The sequence below is a fragment of the Cyprinodon tularosa genome, unplaced genomic scaffold, assembly GCF_016077235.1.
Source record: "Cyprinodon tularosa strain WSP-4 unplaced genomic scaffold, ASM1607723v1 ctg43, whole genome shotgun sequence".
Taxonomy (NCBI): domain Eukaryota; kingdom Metazoa; phylum Chordata; class Actinopteri; order Cyprinodontiformes; family Cyprinodontidae; genus Cyprinodon; species Cyprinodon tularosa.
In genome coordinates this window covers 1,005,101-1,021,530 of record NW_024039152.1, presented here as the reverse complement: position 1 = coordinate 1,021,530, position 16,430 = coordinate 1,005,101, and the positions used below count along the sequence as shown (strand labels likewise).

The 16,430-nt window shown below is 37.4% G+C and overlaps 1 protein-coding gene across 1 annotated transcript in view; it reads right to left on the bottom strand.

Annotated features, from left to right (window-relative positions):
* thada (THADA armadillo repeat containing) overlaps positions 1-16,430 on the bottom strand; it is a 116,038-nt gene that overhangs the window by 12,352 nt on the left and 87,256 nt on the right. Inside the window, exons 31-35 of the mRNA XM_038299501.1 lie at positions 11,946-12,319; positions 10,405-10,529; positions 8,129-8,201; positions 7,747-7,897; positions 7,532-7,654 (exon numbers count right to left, since the gene is read on the bottom strand). Coding sequence (XP_038155429.1) covers positions 7,532-7,654; positions 7,747-7,897; positions 8,129-8,201; positions 10,405-10,529; positions 11,946-12,319 — 846 coding nt within the window. The remainder of the gene's footprint in view (positions 1-7,531; positions 7,655-7,746; positions 7,898-8,128; positions 8,202-10,404; positions 10,530-11,945; positions 12,320-16,430) is intronic.

Here is a 16,430-nt window from a genome sequence, read left to right as displayed (position 1 = left end):
AAGACCTTAGAATCTGGTTAATATCAAATCATTATTTGTAAAAAAAAAAAAAGAAAACTAAGCCAGAGGCTGATGAGCAACAAACACAAACTTAAAGTCCACCATTAACGCTTCCAGAACATAAAAAGGTACCAGCGTGGTGGTTATCAAATCAAATTATTGGTTCTGATCTTCTTTTAGGACGATCCAACAGTAAGATATCAACATTAGCTAAACAGGCTTTTTGACTAAACTTCTGAAAGGCTTTTTACTGTGCAAGAATCTGGATTCTGGAGCAGTTCATGTTGGTATGAACGCATCCAGGAACTGGAACCCTGCCCTGGGACAGGACCACCGCATGGTTACAGCTACCACTTTCTACACATTTTATCTTCACCTTGGAGCCGTCCAATTGGAGAGTGCAGGTGCTTACTGAGGACAACACTAGGGGAAACAGATGATGCCCTGACCAGTTCATGAGATGTTATTTCATTTTTTTGCTTCCTTTTCTTCTCAATCAGAGCAGGGCTGCAGCACTACTGCTCGGAAACATCCGTTGCAACTGCAGAACATTGTTTGGCCTGGTCTAAAACTCTTTGGGTGAAAGAAATTGAACCGGTCCAGTAGTGTGCATGCACCCTGAGAGAACCAACTGCTGTTACCCTTCTATCAAGAATCAAGAAGGGCTTTTTTCAACAATTTCAAATGCATTGTTTTACAGAGAGAACTGTAATCCAACCTTCCCAGCGGTGGACGCCCTACCAGACTGACTGCAGGATTAAAAAATTAACAGGGCAGAACATGTTAAAACTTACAGCCAAAGCCAGGCACCCTGCAGACAGTGAGTCGACCTTTGGCTCTAATGATGACTCGTTTTTAAGGGTTAAAGAAAAAAGCCTCATGGGGCCATGATCTCTGATTAACAACTATTTCAGAACATATGATGGCAAAAGTAAGAATTACAATTATTACTATGACTACTATACTTTTACATAAAACTACTAGCCTTTTACATAAAAGACAGCTGTCTGCCATTTGTAGAGATGCTTCAACACCATTCTTTGTCACTTAATTTCTATAAAAACCTAAAACTAATATCAGTGGATTAAATATTTGAGTTTAGCACCAATATCTGTTGTAAACTTCCTGCAACAATTGTAAAAATGGCTGCACCCTGCCCCTGCAGTACGATACTGTGGGCTTTAGCTGCAATAGAGCCTGCAGACACCAGTCACCACTCCTTGCATGTGACTTTATTTTAGCTTTGAAATTAAAATCTCATTGAGTTTAATAAGGGAAACATGGTGAAAGCAACGCGAACACCATGTCTGTCTATGTGCAAGATCACAGTTGATTTAGTCCAAATGTAAAGCCGAAGGCTGCAAATCTTTGCGGTTTTTTTTTTTTTTTTTTTACTTTGCTCAAGTGACACAAACTGTAGTGTACTGTGTGAGAGAGCATTGTACTAATATAGGACTGGCTCTGTTAAATGAGTGTCCCACAGTTCTGTCAGGTTAATCATTTGGGTCATCGAGATGAAATGAATGTTGTCGGAGAGGGAAAAAAAACATGAATGGCAGTTTTTGTTGCATCGTTACAGTAATCAAAGTAGGTCAGTGGGAGGTTTTGTTTGTTCATGGTTCAGTGAAGCTGGTGTATCAGCATAATGTATGAGCTACAGTTTGAATGTCATGCAGACAGTAAGGTAATTTTTTGGGGAAAAATGACAGCCTTTGCTGATTAAGTAGGAGCAATGAATTGAATTTTTTAATGGTCATGACATTGTAGATCCAACTCACCAATGTCTATCAATCCTTCAACATTTATTCTTTATTTCTTCCCCCCTATTATTCTTAAAAAGCGGGACTATGTCATTTATCACTCTAGAAGTAGCCAATATTCCCCTTTTTCAGTTCTTTGGATATTTCATATAGGGGACCCAATTAGAAACCCTTAATTCTCTCTTATCTTCAGAGGTGTCAAGTAACAAAGTACAAATACTTCACTACCTTACTTAAGAAGAAATTTTAGCTATCTATACTTTACTGGAATAATCTTTTTTTGGACAACTTCTTACTTCTACTCATTGGTTTTTGCAATTACTGTAAATCCTCTAATATAGGACGGGACCTTTATTTCACTCAGGTACATCTTGGTCCAGGCCATTATTGGAAGGAGGCCAGCATTAGAGGCAGGCCTCGATTTCTATTTGATCAAAACAGACTGCCAGTGGAATGAATAAAAACAAGATTTTTTGTCTCTTTGAACCTATAAATTACTAGGTTTATTTATTGTAATAGTACAGTTACCATAACGGTATACAGAACATTATTCAGACATCTTCCAGCAGCTGCAATTTTTCTGTACGGCAATACGGGAAAAAAAAAAAAAAAGACACAGAATGGAATCTTGGCCAAACAGACTCGCGAAACAAAGTTAAAAAAAAAATTATGGAAACGGTTCTGCCATCACAGCAAAATTTTATTTGAGGCAGGCTAAGTGGAAGTAGGCTACCAGTATCAGAGACCTGGCCACTAATGGAATACAGGCCAATATTAGAGGATTTACGGTATATCTACTTTCTACTACTTTCAATTTAATAATAGACTCATTAGTTTTGTTTCATTTAAGCTCATTTTTATCATGGCCTGTTGGTATTTAAAAAAAAAAAAGAAAAACCACCAAAATAATTTGTTTTATCCGGACAATTAATTTCTCTGTGCTTGGTACTACACCAACTTGTTGTTCACTACATACCAAAATTAATAGTTTTTCAAGATGATGCAAACTTAAATTTGACAGTGTTACTATTAGTCATAAAACTAAGAATAGTATAAGGAAGTTATTATACAGAATTGTAGAAAGTGTTCCTTTAGTAGTGTAGTATAGTAACCAGTGAGGTTTAAAGAATCTGTCATTAACATTTTTTTTTGTGCATTACTTTTACTTCAAACGTGCTACTTTTACACTTTTACTTCAGTTAAAGCTTAATTTGATATTCTAACTTATACAAAAATGTTTTAAACAGTAGAATTTAAAACTTCTACTTGAGTAATATTAATAATTTGACACTTTATGATATTGTGAATAACTTCTATTTTTCACATCACCAACCAAGCTGTTGTCATTAACTAATTTTCCTGGTAGCAACGAATTTGGATAACTTTCTAAATAAATAATTTTTCAGTAGTTTAGGAGTTCCAGTACTCCTTTGCTGTTGGAGGTAGAGCGAGGACAGATGGAGCTCCAATTCAGGCCAAATTAGCCGAGAGTTATTTTGGTCATGGTAGTGATCCTGAATGGGTTAAATTAGATTTGCTCTTCCTGTCTAGAATAATGCTTCCATTGTGCATCCCATCTGAGATGATACAAGCTTCACCAATGCCTGACACCCTCATAAGCAAGTTTGTCTGTATTACTTAGTTTTTTTTTATGGAGCTCCCTTCCCCTTTTTTAATAGAATAGGGAGTCAGCCTGAGTGCAACATTCAGACCTGCTTTTTTTCTTTTAGCAGTTTACTTGTGGTGTTTTACATTTTAGGTTTTCATTCCTACAACTTTCCCAGTGCTCCATATCAAAGGACCTGGATTCAACACCTCCATCTTAAGGAGCTAACACCTCAGATACTTGACTAAGTAATGGCAGGTCATAAACATGACAAACACACACTCCAACAGAAATACTCTCATGCACCCACACACACAATGCCCTCCATGCAAAACTAAGGCTGTGAGGAATGGGAAAGACACAGACAAAGCTTCAAACATCCTCAGTGTAACAGTCGTAAAACCCAATAGCACAATGTTCCCCATTAGCCCTCCACTGTAGAGAAGGAAGAACAGAATCAGCTGTTCTCTGCTGAGTGGGCCGATTCTCCACCCGTGAGAATTTTTCGATTTGGGCTGACTTTCATCCTGATCGTGCGTCGTGTAGTGAACAGGTGGTAACGAGGGATGATCAGCCTCTCATGTCCACCTCCCATTCAGGAATCATAAGGTTGGGAGAAAATCAAACATGATTGAAATTCAGTCGGCCGCATAAGGTCACATCAGAGCGTCGGGGCAGACAGTGTAGCACGTTTCGTCGTACGGTTTGAGCTGTAGCTGCGTGCAATGACTGAAAATACTACATAGTGTATGCTTAAGAGGATGGTGATGGTGGGGGGGGGGTCTCTCTGCAGATCCATTGTCATCTATCAAATCAGCAGCTCAAATGCTGCTTTCATATCCTCATGTAATGACCTTCTGTCTTTACATGTCCTGGCATTTGAAACATTCCTCGCTGTATTCAAGTTTTTCTTTGCATGATGATTGAAGCTGCTCAACCAAATCCCCAGTCTGAGGTCTAATCTATCATGCTGCACGTTGTGCTGAATTCTTTTTGAAATCCAACACGAAGGGTTAAGGATAGCCATGGTGGGTGTAAATGTTCTTAGAGAATGGGATTTTTTTTCTATGTTAAGTGAAACACTGCCTCCCATAGACTAAAAGTGGTCTCCAAAGGAGCCGTGAATATGAATGGAGGATGACCCGCTTACTTTTCCACACACAGGACACCCGCTCTGTAATTATGTCCATTGTGTTTTCTTCCTGTCATAGAGGAAGAAAACCTTTCCATCTCTGTCATGCTGCTGACCTCAATTTTAACGTGATTTTCAGCTGATAGCTTATCTTGACCCAGTCTGGCCTTATGTACATAAACACATATAGAACACACACCGTGCACAATGCTCCAAGACAATTAATGGTATAATAGCACTTCCAGAGATGTTAAACAAGATTCCTGAGACCTCCAATAACAAAACAGGCTCTGATTTTAAAGAGGGAAAAAATACAATCTTCTATCAGTGTTTCCCACCTTTTTTGACTTGTGTACCCTTTGGGTATTTTATCTTACCATGAGTACCCCCTCAGTCAAAAGTAGGGAAAAGTGGAAAGTACAATAAATGATTATGAAATAAAAACTATTTTACATAATATTTTAATTGAGCATTTATTCTTAGGCATTTTATTCTTTCCATCTCAAATAAAAAAAAACATAAGTTATTTTTCCTGGAGGTTTGTAAGGAATCAAAATCAAATCAAATTATAAACATGTATTTATAACAGCGGAGCTCCTCTGAGTAAATCCCTTATAATCAAATTTAAACTTGATGAAGTTGGAAAAAAAAAAAGAACAGAACATTATAGTTAGATTGACTTAATTAGTTTTACTTTGTTTAATCAAAACACCTGAGCTGCTTTGATGAGCTCCAATAGCTCAGTGTGAAAAACAGCAGATCCCAGGCTGTTCTCTACATCCAGTCTGTTCCTCTGCTTGGTTTTGATGCTCATGTCAAAGCCGAAGATGAACTCAAACATACAAGAAAAACTTATTTTTTGGTTGATAAAAGCTTGTTAAATTTTTCAATTGGGTCCTCACAAAGCAAAATTTTATTTGACTACCTCAGAAATAAAATATTTTCATGTACCTTTTGCAATTACACCTGGTTAGGAATCACCTTCCTATCATTTAATAGAGACAAAAAAACATATGTGCCACATGCAAACTGGACTTAAGACAAACTATATAGATGTAGATTTACTCATATAGGAATGAGCAGCTATAATAATAATAATCGTACGGTAATAATAAAAGGTATTCGATGAAAGAAACAACAAAAAATGTATTTGATTTGTTAAAAACTAAACTATCAGTGTAAATTGACTTGGTCTGTTCTATCTTTCCTGATCTTTTTAACCATTGGCTTCCAAACAAGAAATGGCAGAGATGTAAGGGCTAAAATTTCAACAGTCTGAGGGATCTTTTATAACATTTTTAGGAGTAATTATCACCTGCTCTTGTCAATAGTATAACGTTTTAAGTGCTCACTCAATTCTTCTAATATTTTCTCCTTTCTTTTTTTACTTTTGCATGCTCAAAAAAAAAAAAAAGAAACATAGGACATTTCTTTGTATAAAATATCTTTAACTCCCGTTGGTCTCACTCCTCTGGCCTAATAGAAGGAAAGGCAGATAATTTCTAAAGTTTTGGACTCAACTATTAGAGGCTAATCCCAGCAACAAGAACTGGATGTGGGTCAGCATGTCTTCGGGAACACTCTCTGCAAATAAACTGTTTATACCGGTCTGTCAAATGTGTGCCTTTTTATAATTACAGCCCAAAAGGTCATTTAGAGAGCCATAAATGGAATACAGCGCTCTCTTTAAGCTCTTTCAGAATTTGTGAATCAGGAAAAATAACTCAGATAAAGAGAAATTTCATCACACTTGCCTCCTAGTTCATAAAGTGAATTGAAAATAATATAAACCTTAAAACAAAATGCTTCCCTATTTTATTATTTAATACTTTAACATATTTCTTAACTTATTTTACTATGAATATAAACGTATCCTTTTCTGTTCTAAGACTGATGATTTTGGTTTAATTTAACACCGACAACATTCTGATAATCACAGATAAATATCATTAAACGCACAAGCATGATCGGATTACACTGCCACTTGTCTGAAAACAGCTTTTTTTCTCTCACCATTTTGTTGTTTAACAGCTTGGTAAGTGGGAACATCCAGCGGTGCAAAGCAATCAAAGAGGGTGGGATTCTGCAGGGGACTGAGAAAGTGTAGGAAGCCGGCCAAATGAGAACAGGAAGGAGCACAAGGGCAGTTTATGTGTCTGAACAGCAGTCAGGGTGTCAGGTCCGTCGTGGAGGTTCTGCGAGGCTAAAACTGGCATTAAAGTGTCTGTAAGCGAGCCCCTCTGGGTAACATCAGACGGTTCTTCAGTAAACAGGCCTCAGGCATTCCAAAGACAAGGACACATAACCACAAGAACACACTCTCTTCGCTCTCACATCTAAACTACTAAACCAGAATCAGCAGTCTTACTTCCAGGAATGCTCCCCAACCCAGAGCAGGAAATGATGTAAACAGCCCCTTTTAACAACACAATGTATTTATGTGTCTGTTTATACAGATGAGTCGGTTTTCTTCTCAGAGGCTCTGGGTTGTTGTTGTCGTTTTCACATTCTTAGGACGGAACTGGCTCACATTTCTTCTTACTAACTGGCCAATGCAGTTTTAACATGATGAAGGGATTAATGTGCAAATTTCTGCCCCGCCAAACATTCCATAATCTGTATTAAATAAGGTTTTAGCAATACTCTGGTACCATTTTCTCACTCTGGAAAAGATTCACATTTTTTCCAGATTCTGTGGAAACCAAATATTCACTTTGTGCTGAATGGTTATACGGTGGTTTTTCAAAAGTCTTTTAGAAGTGTTAAAATATGTTGATGATGTCATTTCACGATTAACATACCAGTGATGTCGTTAAATAGCATCGGCTCTGTTTCCATGTTTTCTTTTTCTGTAAACTGCTTTCACAGTGCTCTTCTGATTTATTTGACTGAAAAAGGTTCATTTCTGAAGCATTTTCTTCTAATTTAACCTGCAGCTTTCATTTCACCACTTGTACCACTGAGTATTGAGACGTGTGGTTTCATTTTAAATGTTGGGACGTTTATTTACAATAAGCAGGACTTTGTGTTTACCTTTACTAAGCAGGTGAGCTGGGACACTGCAGGTGAAGTCGGAAGCAGAGTCTCTGACTTCCTGGTCTTCGTCCTGAAGCAGCGTCAACAGGCTCCTCCACAGTGACACGGTAGCAGGAAAACCTAACGGCACAACAGAAAGCAAAGTGACATTCCGTTCCGAAGGCCTTCAGGACAAGCTGGGATCTCCGGCTGCTGCTTTGAATCCGACTCACCCAGCGGCAGCTGAGGGTTGGTCATCAGGGAGGATGAACAGGTGACCAGCACCTTGGTAACCATCAGCTTCACCTCCACAGGCTGCTCCTCACCGCAGCACGAGCACACTAGAGCCCCCCATTGGTCTAAACATGCCACTGCACCGGGATCCTGCAAAAATGAGGAAAATTGCAGCATTATGGAGAGAAAAAGATCCCTGAAGTTGAGCTTAAATATTTTAAGTTAAGATAAACTGAGTTCTATAAAAATACACAAATTCATTTTAGGATTTTTTTTTCTGTCCAATATAAACATGCAACAATGGAGTATTTATGGGGATTAAATACAGTTAAATACTATGGCTTTCGGAGGAACATCTCTGGGGTGAATTCAGGTTTTTACCTTAAGATCGGAGCTCACCAGCGCCACCACCAGTCGGGAGGCCAGCATCAATGCAGAAGAGAGAAGATCAACACTGAAATACAAAATCATCAAATCAAAATAATAACACCTTAAAAAAAGAAGAAAAAAAAAATATATATATAAACTTGGCTGCTTGTTTTTTACCCTGAAGGAGACCTTAAATGAACTTTTAATCTCGCCTTCCTGTGATAAGGGATCCACCTGCCTCTTAATGTGCAGACTTTGTGCAGCCAACCAAATCAATTTAATCAACTCCGTTTCATTCCATTCTGAACGTTTACCCATGTAACTTATTTATTTAAATGAAAAGTAATACAAACAATAAGAAAATCAATTTACACTCTCTTTTTAAGACAAAGGTTATCATAGAAACTGTGAAATTTTAATAAAGTTGCAATCAATGCTTATTTTCATACAAATACAATCTGCATAATTATTTTCTATTTTTAAACACAAAAAAGAACAATTTGTACTTAATTATAAAATAAATATAAATGACCCATTATCAAAAAATAAAAATCTTTATATGCTGCAAAACAAGAGAAAAAATTAGAAGTAAAGAGAATAGATTTTTAAAAGAATTGGTTGTAGAGTATTGGAACAACAGCAGCTTCTATATAATAATAATGCAAACAGTGGATAAAATGAAAAGACAGTTCAGCTCTAAATGCTTAAAGGTTTACTATAAATTGTCATATGATGGTTCTGGTATTGATGGAAGCAAAAATAAAGACAACATGGAGTAGATTCATTGATTCCAATACAAAAAATGTAAAAGTGCTTTGCCTAGACCCTGAATCAATGACTGAAGCTCCATTAAAGAAAACAGCATTCATAAATGAAGGTTCTCGGGTTCAGTTAGGAACTCCCTGCAATCCTTTCCACACTCATAACTCCACTTTCTTCTTACTGTACACAAAAGAAGTGTGCTGGTACTCACCATGACATTATGAGTCACAATACCCTGAATGCCATTTAATCACACAGCACACAAGGGCAACCGGCAACCCAATCTCATCCCTCCTGGGCTCTAATCATAACCCTGGGGCCATGCTGAAGGGAAAGTGGATCCCTGTGTGCAGAGATTGTGGCCAGGAAAAGGCTTCACACGGCTTTGTAATCCAATCCTTATTCAAGCCTGTATTCTCTTGTCAGGGGTGAGAAAAGTACAGCCGTGGCTTGTCAAGAAAAGGTGTGTGTGTGTCTGCCTGCCGGTGGATGTCAAAGGGCTTACCGTCTAAGCACAGACACATAAACTGGAACACCAAGTGCCAAATGAGTTTGCGGTAAAAGACAGAGGACTCATGACTCACGAATCTTTCATAAACTCTGACGAAAACACTACCTCATGTAGGGCAGGTGGGAATAATCTTACAGAAGGATAATGGTGCAGATGAAGGCCTTTGAGAGCATAAATATCAGCTTTCATCCACAAAAACACTTCCACGCCTTTGATTTCACTTAAAAAGTGGCCCCCTCTGTGGCTGGGGGACAGCATAGTAGCCGCAGAGCTGCTGCCAGGCAGGCAGGCACACAAACAACATGCAGAGGAGTGCCCAGGTGCAGCCACTGACCCCCTACGTCCCATCCTGCATGGATTGTTACCCTGAATGAAAACCGGACTGCCAGCAGGTAACAGCAGCGGTACCTGCAGATATACGCCTGTAATCTACCAGAGCTAAAAGCTGAGAGGAGACAGCTTTGATGCTGTTTGGACAGCAAGTCTCAGTGATTAAGGAAGAGACCTGTGTTATTCCAAGCTCACAGAGTCACACCTTTTTACAGCAAGGCTGTAACTCTGTCACCACGGTAACACAGTTACACTCAGCAGTGATGACTTCTGAAGGATGTTTTCCTTCCATTAGACTATTTATCTTTAACAATCACTGCAGAACCACATTTAGGTCTAACCCTCATTTGTCCATTCCTATGTATACATGAAGCTCTCTCTGATCCAAAACAATTAGAAATGATTGACCAGTTTAATCTTTAAATGAGCTCATCCCTAAATCAACTATGTTGATAAATAAGCAACTATTAAAAAAGAATATATTGTATAAATAGATGTCTTATAGTTTCATCTAGACAATTAATGCAGATTTAATTTTAGGGTCTGACTCTGATATGTCTAAACTTTGAGATTTCTTCGTTTACCTGAAGCTCAAACTGTTTATACCAAAAAGATTTATATATATATAGGCTAATAAAAAACAGTTTATAATGGCATTAGAATGGATAGAATGGATTCTCCAAACCTGTGAATAAATTTCGATGCCAGAGTAAGGAGGTGCATCAAGACCTCCTTCTGGGACAAAGTCTTGGAGCCGTCCTTCCATAAAAGCTCACATCTGTTGCTTAACATGCACAACACCTGCAGGACCTGCAATAAGCAAAGTGAGGAATAAAAAGAGCCATGTTAGATAGCAGGCCTTTAGCTGTAGTTATTCAAAAAGAAGCTGCACACTATTTAAGTCAAATTTGTGATTTTTTATGTAAAAAGGGATCTGTAAATCATAAAAAGGTTCTATGCCTTATTAACAGATAGGCGTATATTTTCCAAAAACTTTGAGGTAGATTCATTTCCATGCCTTGAGATGATGTGAAGTGCATGCTCTCACTGCAAAAATGATCTAAAAATAAGTAAAACTTTCTTGAAATAAGTGTATTCACCCTTAATTTGAGCAGGTTAATGAGATAGTTTGCTAATGGAATGTGTAATTTTACTCTTAAAATAAGATAATTAGATAATATGCACTTGAAATAAGACAATGCAGTTGTGTTTTCATATTTTAAGTGTTAATTGTCTTGTTCCGTTTGGCAAAATGTCTCTTTTACCTCCTTAATTTAAGAACAAAAGCACTTATTTTAAGAAAAAAAGACTTATCTAGATTTAGATTTTTTGCAGTGCTCTCCATTTGCTACCTCTTGTTATTATTTTGATTTTTAAATAAAGGTATTTTTTCGTTAAAATTGAGACTTGTTTATCATGACACTTGTTTTCAATGAAAGAAAAACCCAGATTGGTCACAATAATAACTTGAATCTGACAAAAGTAATAATAAAAAAAAATTCTACAAAATGAAAAAAAATATATATATATTACTTTTCAACCTTTTTTCTGTTTCAACAGACTGATTAAAACAGTAAACTAATGAAACAGGCCAGAACTATATTCATGGTACTGCTAGAAAAGATAAAAATAAAAATAATGTGACTAAATATACGTGTTAAATCAATGTGTATCCGGACAGTGATGTTATGAATGCTGGCGTACCATAAAGAATACATTATGAACAGTTTAGTTTGTGCCTTTAACTCGTTTTGCCCATAGGAAGACGTTACTTGGATATAACCTAATGGAATATCTTCAGAACGACTCCAAATGACACAAAACTCATATGGGTGAGGAGAACATGATGTAATAATGTGAAATCAAGGGCCCAATGTAAAAAAAAAAAAAAACGGCGTTCCCCTTTAAAGTGCATTAACACAGCAGTGGATATTTAAAGGCATAAACCCCCTTCTTTAAAACAGATTTAAAGAACGTGTCAGAAGGCTATTTTTCTCTTCTTAATGAGCATGATCTGCAGTCCTAACCCAATGTAAAGAGTGCACCTTTGTCTCTAAAAGATGGGAGTGGAGGCGTTGAAGAGAGGATTTAGGAAAGTTCTCAGCTGTATTTGCATTTCATTTCCCTTTTAAAATTTAAAATCAGCTAAAAAAACAACATTAAATACAGTATATTCTATATAAAGAGAACAACATACTGATTTTAGTTTAAAGTGTGTGTTTTCACCTTAGCCAAACACTGCTGGCGTGTCTCATGGACAGCCATGTTGGTCAGGTCAGACATGGTGGTCTCGTCCAGCCATAGTGGGCTTTTCTCTTCTTCTTCCTCTTCGTGAAGCTTTCTCAGGATGCCCTCCAATGCCAGCTCCCTCACCTCATAATGGGGGCTATGCAGCAGACTGTCTAGGAGCTGCTTTCTCTGCTCAAAACCTCTCCACAGATCTGGGCTGTCCACACACACGCTGAGGCCCAGCTGGGCGAGGCTGAGAAGGTACTGCGTGCTTCCAGGGACAAGGGACAGCGAGGAAGAGTCGGGATGGATCAGTTCGGACGCTGTGACAACTGAGAGAGCAGTCTGACGAAGAGTGTCGACCACTGAACCTGAGAACCAAAAACGGTCACATTAGCAGGCAGCTTTGGAGGGAATTTAAGCAGCCGGTTTTTTACAGCGATCTAATGATCTGTCTATATTAGGATTTAGCTTAGCACTCCTCGCTTGTTTATTTCTAACAATAATTTGCATGCTCTATCAGTATAGAGCCATTTTCCTAGATATATCGCCTGGATTTCTTTTCTTCCCCTCTCATGTCTCCCTCGTGGACATAGACATGTCTGGTTTTGCTTCAGGTATAACCTCTGATCTATTTATAAACTCTCCCTTCAATCATAAAAAGCACTCCTGTCTAGTGCTGCAGTGTTTATCCAGGTCCATTTCCTGAAAAGAGTCATTGCCTATTTCAAAACCTATTGCCTATTTCTGCCTTTACTTTAGTTTATTATTTTCTCATCCATCCGCCCCCAATTTGCAATCAAACTTTAAAAATGGAACAAGTTCAATATTTTTATCAAAGACATCAACAAAATCAAAGAACAAACAAAGTTTATCATCAAGCAGAACCTATTTAGAGAGGTCAGAGTCTTTAGTTTCCTGGATGTCAGGAGGAAATGCTGTGGGTGTCATTCTAGAAGGGCCCAGAGTCATTCTGACCGGGCCACCTGTGAACACATACTCATGTCCATGCAGTTGAGTGTGCACCCTCACTAAGTATATTAGGGTGGCAAGCCAGCTAAAGAGTAACTTAATGCCATACTAAAACTTCACCCCTCCCTGCAGAATGTCTTCAAGACTGCACAGAGACCTGGGTTTAACAGCCAACTCAATTAGTTTAAACACACACACACCTCCACATTTTGCTCTATGTAGTGAGGTCCATGCATTGACTTCCATTGATTTTCATTCATTTCCAACCCTTTCTATGCCTAAACCTGTCTAATATACCTAAACCTAGATACTACTAGTGCATACTTAACCCTTACTCTAACATAAACTCAATTCACACCTCAGTGCAAATCCTCGCTGCTTGCAAAGAGGTAAGGACCGGCAAAATGTGCTCATCACTACAAACGGTCCTCAATTTGATGGTGAAATAGGAAAAACAAAAAAAAAGGAGCGCACACATGCACATAGATGGCCAATAAAGTGCAACTCTATCTGGCTCTACAGCCCACTCAAAATGTACCCTGACAAAAGAGCGGGAAAAGCTGCATTCTGTTCCGTGTTTTGTGGAGACAGGCCGAGTTACTGTAGAACCTGATCCTCAAAGGGGGTTCTGGGGCTAAACAGGCATAACCTAATGATTAGAATAGAGGTTTAGGAGCACAGTAATGGCGGAGGGCGATGGAGGGAGGATGATGATCAAGAGATTGGCATGTCAAAGCGAAAACAGCTGTCTGTCACAGCATAGAAATACACAACATTCTGCTTTTAGATTAGCAAATGCTTATATGTTCAACTGTTAGGCTTATGTCCTGATTTATAAAAAAAATAAATAAATAAGCATGATCACACCAGGGTGAAAATAAAATCTAGAATTTGGCACAATTCACTTCATTCAGCCCCAAATTAATACAATCAATTCTTCTGAGGTAAATAGCTAAGCTGAAGATGAATTAGTCTAATTAGTCCAAGAAACATCATTATCAACTTTTCAGCAAGTAAAGTTGCTATTAGATGTTTTAAAAGCTGTTAGATGACTTCATCTCCTAATTAGCATATCTGGTTACACTCTGATCCAGGCTGTAGGAGGGAGACATATCAACCGTAGCAAGAAAAAAAAAACAAAAAAAAAAAAACATTATTATATAGACTATAAATATGCTTATAATGAAAAAAAAATTTAATTTAAACACATTTAAGCTTTTTAAAGTGTTCCTGCTGTTAAGTCCAAACATGCTCTAAACATGGCTCAGTTTCCTCACTTTTAATTTTACAAAAGTCACATTGCAGGTTATGTAGGAATATTTGTTACAGATCTATTAATATATATCATTAACACAATACAATGTATGTGAATAAATAGTATAAATAAACTGCTGATTTTACCTTTACCATTTGTGCTATTTTTGCACGCCACGCATCATTTTACTTGGATTTATCACTTTAGTTGGATATTCACTTTATTTGGATTTAGTTTTTACATAAGCATATTTATATATATATATATATATATATAGAAGAGCTATATGTGTATATATTTTTATCTCTTATTTTTTATCTTTATTATATTGTGTAGTTGGATGTGTGTATATATTTATAAAACTGTAACTGGAGCGTGTAACAAAAGTAATTTCCCTCTGGGATTATTAAAGTATTTCTGATTCTGATTCTGGAGGTTTTTTTTTTTTTATCTTTTCCATGGGTTTACAGACATGCATTAAATCAAAACCTTAGAAGAAGATGTGAGTCCAAATGCAATATGCAGGCTGTGACATTTTGACCGATTAGAAGTGAGTGTAAATGTTCCTAAAGAATGCCAAAAACATATAAAAGTAAGATCTTCATAGAAAATGTAAAAAATAAAAATAAAAATAAGGCAAAATTCATGTTTTTATGTGCTCTTTATTAAAAAGGACAGTCAAGGAGGGAGTAATTATTTCCTACACTATTGAAAAGTGGTTCCAGCGAAGGCAACTTTAGCACCATTTTTCACCCTGGTTCATAAATAGCCATTGTTCTCCCACAGCTGCGTCTGTTTAAATCCATCTACAGGTGAAAAACCACAGCTGCTCCAAACCCTTACTCAAATAAACTGGGAGCAGTATTTTATATTTTGGGATTTTCTGTTGAGAACATGCAAGCAAAGCTTTGGAATGCAATGCTATTAACTGTGATGAAGGCTCAGGTCAGTGCAGACAGTTCAAGGAACCATGATGGTTTCATATCAGAGACACTAACCCTCTAGGCTTCTGATCACTTCTGTGCACACTGCACTAACTCAGCAAATACTGGAATAATTAGCATGTTTTGTCATAAGGCCTTTAAAGTAGCCTTTTGGTTTATTTCTAAACAAAGACACCTTTACAGTTACTAAGACTGCAGGCTGAATTACTCTTAAGCAACTGAATATTTTTGGACATCAAGGTAGAACACTTTCCCTTAAGAGCTTGGCAGCCTTTGTTAGTAAAAATGAAAAACAAGTGCATGAATTTTACATTTCTTTCCCAATTCCTATATGCTCACCAGCCATTGAAAAATGAAAAATTACATACTTAGCCGCTTTAATTCCATACAACAGGTAGAAACTTGCAAGTGATTTATTAACATATGCATATTTTTTTATAAAATGGTGCTTTTAAGGCTGAAACGCGGGGAGAGCTTACAGCCACAGCCAGGTACCGTACTGCGAAGCTACGTGTGTGCGTTTTCACAATTAAAACTTGCATTAAGAATAATTGTAAAGGTGGTGCAAGCACACTATATGTTGTTTTTTCATTTGAAGGGAGATGTAATAATGTGAAACTAAAGTAAAACTACACATTTCTGCACAAAAACAAGGCCAATAAAGTAAATCATAAAAACTTGGATGTTTTATTTAATGCGGGGACATTTTTCCCAAATATATGGGTTTCCTCGGTTGCATAGATTTAAGGATCAAAATTGTATAACATGTTAAAACCTAAATAGAGGCAAATATTTCTTTCCCCCCATTGAGTGTCTCAATAAACAATTGCAAAATCTCAACTGAAACAGTGTGATACTTTTGCAAGTTTTTTTCTTTTTTTTTAGTCCTGCAAAAGCAAAATAATGTTTATAGAAAAACTATAATTCAGCAGTCTTCCAGTAATGAGGATCACCCAAACAGTTTCCCTTGTTTTTCTTTTAAAACCAATAATGAAAAACCTGAGAAATACAGAGAGTGGAGTCAAACCAGCCGTTATTAACAGCCTGTGGTTATGTTGATTTCCCCTCTGCATGTGTTTTACGGCACGACACTCAAACCTTGAAGGAGGCAAACCAAACCTGCTGGTGTTTGGAATTCTCTGCATATGAAAACAGAACTTCTGTGCTCTGTTCGGACTCTGGCGGTCCAGAAAGATAACAAACCCACAAATCAGGCAATAAGGAAATGAAACTATTTCCCATGAAGCTTGGTTTTTGGGAAGTAGATTCATATCATGCAAGTGAACTGTGGGTCATCTTTGACGGTCTGTT